This window comes from Seriola lalandi, unplaced genomic scaffold, assembly GCF_002814215.2.
Source record: "Seriola lalandi dorsalis isolate HSWRI2012SDOR001 ecotype SW California unplaced genomic scaffold, Sedor1 jcf7180002055008, whole genome shotgun sequence".
Lineage (NCBI taxonomy): Eukaryota > Metazoa > Chordata > Actinopteri > Carangiformes > Carangidae > Seriola > Seriola lalandi.
Genome location: NW_019525551.1, coordinates 199,630 through 207,129, shown reverse-complemented (window position 1 = coordinate 207,129; position 7,500 = coordinate 199,630). Strand labels below are relative to the sequence as shown.

Below are 7,500 nucleotides of genomic sequence, written 5' to 3'. Positions count from 1 at the left end.
TATTTCCCTTCTTTCTGACAAGAGACGCTCAGATCATCCTCATCATCCTCACCTCTGCATCTCCAGCACAGAGATGGAGTCAGGATGTGGTTAGCTTAGCTTAGCATAAAAACTGGAAGCAGGGGGAATCAGCTAGTCTGGCTCCGTTGAGTAAATAAATAAAAAAAACACATCTAAAGCTAATTAATTAGTATGATTGTAAATACATAAACCTGACATCCTGTGTCTGGGAAAAGAGGGTGAACCTCCAGAAAGACTCTTTATCTCCGTCTTTACCCACAGAAACTGCTGGAGAGCTGGAGACGGAGCCGCCCAACCCAATGGAGGAGGGAAAGGAGAAGGAGAGAGGCATCATGGGACGTGAGCAAGAGGACGAGGGCAAGAGCGAAGGACAACCAGCCGACACGAATACCCAGAATTCCACGACAGAGAAAGAGGAGAACCGTGTGGCGGTGTGTGCGGATATGGAGGAGAAGGGGAAGGAGAAGGGAATGGAGGAGGGGGAGATGAAGAAAGAGATGGAGCTGGAGGCGGAGGTGAAGGTAGAGCTGAGCCAGTCTGTGCCGGGCCAGCAGATGAGCTTCATCCAGGGCACCGACCTGTTCGGCTACGTGGGCATCGAGGCGGTCCTGGACCAGATGCGGCGCAAGACCATGAAGGCCGGCTTCGAGTTCAACATCATGGTGGTTGGTGAGTCTCAGCCACTTAAACACTAACACAGACCCTCACACATAATGATAATAATGATAATATTATTATTATCATTACTACACTGTGTGTGCTTTGTGAGCCACACACACACACACACACACACACACACATACGAAAGGACACTTTGGCCATGTTCAGACCTTAACATCCGTCTCAGCTGATCAGATTTTTTTTTTAGATTTTTTTTAGATAGCGAGGGTGAGATATCTACCACTAAAGTGTAAAATGTTGTTTTACACCTTTATATTTCACAAGTTCATGTGTGAACGCACCAAAGGCGCATTGAGGACACATTTGAGATCCGATCACTCAGACCACATTCAGAGGAGGTCTGGACCACATGTGGCCACATTTTTAGCAGTGTGAATGTGAATGTGTCCTGGGCCACACTGAAGGAGCAGCTACTCTACTGACGTCCTCTGCTACAGTCTGATTAGTCCCAACACAGTTTAGAATGAAAGGAAATATTTTACTATTTCAAATGGATAAAACTTGATTTCAATGTAGAGCTGCACAGAGCAATGATTTGCTCAACCCCTCCATACTGCTCTCTATCCCTCTCTCTCACTCGCTCTCACTCACACACACACACACACACACACACACACACACATTGACAACGGACCCGTCTGGCTTAAAACAACACATACCTGTTTATTTGCATATAAATCAGGAAGTGAGATCTCATCACAAATGGTCGGTTGAGATGCATTTTAAATCCAGGTGTGAACCACAGTCTGTAAATAAAGATGGACGTAGCCTCTGTGACATCACTCACACGTTTCTGAAGAGCAGTTTTGAAGCTCAGAGTGAGCTGCTCCATCCTTGCCATCTTGGCAGTGCCTGACTCCGCCCCTAACTCCCAGCTAATCCAGAACTGGATAAAGAGGTGGGGTGGGGTTGAAGCAGGTGAAAGATTTTACTTTATACTTTTGACCTAATTTATTTTTCTGTTTAACACCACCTGTGATCACCTCTTCATCGGAGCACAGTGAAGCTTCTCACTTCATTCACCTGCCACTGTGCCAGTTCACACACACACACGCACACACTAACTGCCTGCTCTCATGCATCTTTCCTTTGTGTGTGTGTGTGTGTGTGTGTGTGTGTGAGCCAACATTGCTAAAATGTTCTTTCACTGATTCCAACCAGCCACCCTGCTGTGCTTTGACCAATCACAGAGCTCTTCAGTGAGGTCAGCCTCCTCTGAACCAACCAGCAGAGCTCTCCACTGTGGCAAGCTTTCATTCTGACCAATGGCAGAGCTCACACGATGACCACCAGGTCACCGGGATGTCACTGTGTCTCCTGACAGCTCTGTGGGTTTTCACTTTTTCACAACCAAACTCTGTGTGTGTGTGTGTGTGTGTGTGTGTGTGTATCTGTTGAGCCGATATCATATTACAAGAGGAAGTATTAGTTGGGGGGGAGGAAGTGGTTTGAGAGCCAGGCTGTCTCCTCTTTCCTGCCACACAGAAGAAAACAGGAAGTTTAGCATTGATCATTATTTTTAATTCAAGTATGCACATCTTTTACTCGTTTACTCTAACTTTATTACAAATGAAGTCAGTGAATTTCAATAGGTGTGTGCTTGTGTCATCTATCAGTGACATGTTAAGGTGTACAGGTGGAGAGAGAGGAGGTCTCCTTATAAGATGCTTTTTAACTATTATGTCAGCGTGGAGAAAAGGACAATATGCAGCATACACCTGTTTCAGTCAGTCAGCTGATGTAGAAATCTCTGTTTATATGATGGTGCAGCAAAGACGTACAGACCTCATCACTTAAATCTGTGTTCATTTATATTTCTTTTGCCTCTGCACCGGCAACAGTCAGAGCCAGAGGCATATTGTTTTCATGTTGTCTATCCATACTTGTATATATATATATATATAGTTCACTATATAGGGACTTCACCATTTTGTAGAGTTGTCTGTATGTATAGTGAGAATTATCATACCCTATATAGTGGACTCATAGTATCCCACAACACATCATGAAAAGTGGTGTACAACGATTGGTCACTAACAAGTCAAATTATACAATCACACGGGCCTCAAGACCAACACACACTTCATCTGGAGACCATGCAGTTAAATTCTTATCCGGTATTGACACTATTTGATGGAGCAGGCACACACTCTGACACACACGTGGCGGTGGTTAACAGTACTGGTGTTGTGTGTATGCAGGTCAGAGCGGTTTGGGGAAATCCACACTGGTCAACACTCTGTTCAAGTCCAAAGTCAGCCGCAAGTCCTGCACGCCCAGCTACGAAGAGAAGATCTGCAAAACAGTCAAACTGCATTCAGTCAGCCACGGTGAGTCCACACACACACACACGTACACACACACACACACTGGACTAGAACAGAGGTCTCATCTCACTTCCTCCTTTAGTTTCTCTTTTCCTTTCACTTCCTGTCTCACTAACGGGAATCCTGGCTAAGCTGCCAGGAAGCCGCTGTGTTGCCTGAGCGGCTCAGGTGTGTTGTGTTGCTCTCACAGGGACAGTTTCTGTACAGGAGCCTCTGAGACCAAAAGGTTTTGAAACACACAACAGCTTCTGCCCCCTTTTGTATAAAACTTGTTTGTTTTCAACACCCCTTTAGAGTCTTGTTATTGCTGACCTCAGTCCTGCTGCAGTGATGTACAGGTGCACTCCAGGTGTGTTTACAGGTGCCACAAAGCTTCTGATCACACCCAGCTTCATCCCTGATTGCTGGCTGGAGTCAGAGTTAAAGCCTGGTTACTCTTCTCATATTTTTTCCTTACCTAAATGCGGATGTTTTTTTGACAGTGTTTTCAGAGTCGTAGTTGTTTCCTGTAGGATATAACCAGGCAGAATTTCCTGTTCTGATCTACAGGATGTGATGAGACTGAGTTTCAGTAACGTGATGATACAATAAGATAATATAAGATACACTGCGGAGGCCCTCACCTCCGTATCTCCAGGTGTATGAGGTCATTATGGGTAAGGTTTGTCTGTACGTCCGTCTCATTCTCGTGGAAGCGTTATCTCGGCAACACCATGAAGAGAACTTCTTCAAATTTGGCACAAACATTCACTAAGATTCAAGGATGAACTGATTAGATTTTGGTGGTCAGGTCAAAGGTCAAAGTCAGTGTGACCTCCTCACAAAACACTTTTTAGCCATTACTCCAGACTTCACAGCCATTATGACAAATATTCACACAAATGGTTCATATTTTCTGTGACTCTGGATAAACAGGGCTGTAACCTGAAACTAGTCTGAGAGGAGGAGGCAGACGACCACCAGGAGGTGATTCTAGTGGAATCTCTTATTAGAAACAATTCACAGACTGTAACGACAGATCCTGTGTGAGCTTTTGTAGCTGCAGCTTGTTTTCCATGCTTTGACCAGGTGCAGCCATCTTCACTCATTTACGTCATCAACCCTAACGTAGCCGCTGTTGTTTAATGTTTCTGAAGAACCGCTCTTTCCAAAAACCTCCACACTGAGTGGACGCTGCACTTTTCTCAGGTCCTCAGCAACACACGCACAAAGTTCGACGTGGATCAGGTGACAACGGACAGAGATTCCTCCGTTTATAGTGAGTTGTCCTTTGATGACATCACAAAAAAAGAAAAACTGAAACAAATGAACGTGAACTAGTTCATTTAACAGTGTAAACCTCAGACTCTCTGTCGGTGTTGTTTGCTCTCATTACTGCTGGCACAATGAATCTTGGGATAGGTTGGACCGCAAAGGATCCACCCACTGGATCCTTCTTTGCCCAGGAAAAGAAGGACGCATTTCTGATCAAATGGTTCAGTCTAGTCACGCGGATGTGAAACAATCGATCTTCAACTGCAGCCTCTGAGGGATGCGGCCCTAAACTGGGACACAGCTACATGCTGCGCTGGTATGACACAGATTAGGAAACGCTAGCATGCTAAACTTGAGTATGAGCACGAGTACAGTCGGCATTTCCTGCTAAACTATTGCTGTTGTGAAGATGGTAGAAGCTGCAGAGAGCAGCGGTTTTGTGTCTGATCAGTCAGTGAAGCGGTTTCTGTTCTTCAGTGTGAGGCTGTTTGAACAGTGAGCCGTGCCTGGTGTCGTCACTGCTCCCTCTGTTATTGGCGGTATGACTCTACCTGGACCTCCTCTGAGTTCATGTTCAGCCGCCTGACGATGCTCTCGTTATGAAGTCTCACAAACTGGCTTCTGACTTCAGGTCAGTTCCTCACCATGTGGCACAACGCAGACCAGAACTGAGGAGGCTCTGGTCTTCACAGGTTCTTTGATAATCCTGTTCATGTCATTAGCCTTAATTAAAGGAGTGGACTCAGTGTTTTCTGACTGAAGCTACATTCAGTCGACACAGTTTTTAATGTGACCTCACATCAGATTTTCTGCAGGTAGACACGCTGTGGCTGTTTGTCAGTGGGTGGAGGAATTCAATTTATGAAGGTGGTGAGAGTCACACATGAAATCTGTCAACACCAGCAAGAACTGGAGGGGTGTGCGCGTGTGTGTGTGTGTGTGTGTGTGTTTGTGGAGGAACTTCAGAAGATAAATGACACTTCATGTTTTTGGCCTGAGGTTTTCCATGGAAGCAAAACACACACACACTCTCTCTTTGTCAGAGGAATGCTCTTCTTCATGGGTCCCTCCAGCTCTCCATCGCTCTCTCTCTCTCTCTCTCTCTCTCTCTCTCTCTCTGTCTCAGGTTGTCTACTGTTTAAATTCATGTCACATCTAAACTTTAAAACACAGAAACATGAAAACCTCTGGTCTGGTGTAGACGTATCGGTCGGGCTGAGCTGACAGCTTCACAGCTAAAAGACTAAATATGGTCATGATTCAGAAGCAGACCGCAGGTTTTCTTCCCATCATTCTCTGCGTTCTTCGGACTCTCGGCAGGATTAGTGAGAGTGACAGGAGGGATCGTTTGTTTGGTCATTTTGTGAGAGGTTAACACAAACTGATACTGTTAGAGGATCATGGAGGCTGTTGTGATGAGCTTGTCATGTGTGCGGGGGCGGCGCCGTCGTCACCGGCGGATTGATTCCCAGCTCTTCCTGTCTGCGTGCTGAAGCCTTTGTCTTGTGGAGAGATCCTCACTGTCCCAGACTGTGTCTGGTGTGATGCTGGTGTGTGAATGTGTCTGTGAGCGTGAATGGGTGTGTGTGCGGTTTGTTGTGTAAAGCGCTGTGTGTGAGCGGTTGATGAGACTAGAAAAGCTCTGTGCAGTCCATGTACTCGTATGTAGGCCGAACAATCCCACACACGCTGCACCGAACTGTACAAGCTCACAGATCTCAACTCCATCAATATGTCTGATTTTTTTAACACCAGGATCCAAACGTCATCTCCTGAGAAATGGACTTAAATGTCAACAAAAATGTCTCGTCTCAGATCCAGGTCCTGTCACTTCATATCATACAACTGTTTACGTAGTGCACATCGCTTGTCACCGATTATTTGGGGGGAAAAAACCAGCTCATAGAAAACTGCAGGATCTACAGCAGGCGTCAGCATCACATGTTTTCTGAAAGTTGCCGAGTGACAGAAGTCGATTTTTGTTTGTTTCGAAACTGTGTGTGTGTGTGTGTGTGTGTGTGTGTGTGTGTGTGTGTGAAAACTGATTGAAAGTTGTAAATGTTAAGAAGATATTCACAAATGCTTTTCATTTATTTGTAAATGAACTGAATGTTTCACAGGTATGTTTTTTTATTGGTAGAATTTGTTGGTGTATTTGCAGATCCATTTTATATTTGCAAGATATTTTTGTGAGTTTACAAATGTATTTTTTTGTATTTGTGGAAGGTATTTTTTACAGATTCTGCATCTGCTCACGCAAATAATATTGAAACAAATCTACTTCCATATTTTTGCATAATCCTCCTGACAAACCTGACATGTGAAAACAGAAGGTCCTTGGAGAAGGTAGAGATGTTGCTGTGTGGACAGAGTAACTTCAGGTCAGGAGTGTGTCCATGAAGTCCAGGCGGCGTGATGAGGAAGTGAGGCTCGTCTCCACATCACAGAGTCAGAATGAAAGTGGATCTGGTTCTGTTTCTCTCTTTAAATCCTACATGAGCCAGCGCTGACATTTAGCCCTTCATCACAGGTGGAACACTGTCAGGTCACTCTGCTGTGTTTTCTACAGTATGTGATCCGTGTCATTCGTTGGTAAAGATTCTCACCTCTGACTCGGACCTGCACACAGAGTTTTTACGTGTACCACCACGGCCTCAGGGTCACGCTGAGAGATGTTTGGGCTCGTGGCCTCGGGACGCCAAGATCTTGTTTCTGTAAAAAAAAAAAAAAAACTTCTTCTCCTGGTGGAAACTTCCCCGAAGCTTCATACCTGGAGTCTATGACATGCTAACTCCTCAATGCCAATAAATCCTAGGAAACCAGAAGCAGTTACACAACTGTAAAGCCCATTACAAAGTGCGTGTGTCTGAGTGTGTGAGAGAGAGAGAGAGAGAGAGAGTGATTCTGTAATTCATTTGTAATTTATCAATTGTTTCAAAACCAAATAAAAAACATGGTCTGTTTGTGGCTTTTATCATATGGCTTTTTGGTTGAAACCAAAAACCGAATTCAGATGGTTTTACTGTATTTGAGTTTTAATTCTAAACCAAAAAGAAGAAACGAAATCACGTGGTCTGATCACTTTCCTTTCCAAAAAAAGCCAGAAAATCAAATCAAAACCAAAATCATTCAACTTTGGTTTTATGCCAATTCATTTTTGATTTTCTCATTTGGTAGAAACAGTAGAACAATATACAATATACTTTATATATATATA

At 44.4% G+C, this 7,500-nt stretch overlaps 1 protein-coding gene across 1 annotated transcript in view; it reads left to right on the top strand.

Moving 5' to 3' along the window:
- The window catches only part of septin12 (septin 12), a 70,790-nt gene that overhangs the window by 50,567 nt on the left and 12,723 nt on the right, over positions 1-7,500 (top strand). The window contains exons 3-5 of the mRNA XM_023397286.2: positions 283-690; positions 2,904-3,032; positions 3,220-3,289. Coding sequence (XP_023253054.1) covers positions 283-690; positions 2,904-3,032; positions 3,220-3,289 — 607 coding nt within the window. The remainder of the gene's footprint in view (positions 1-282; positions 691-2,903; positions 3,033-3,219; positions 3,290-7,500) is intronic.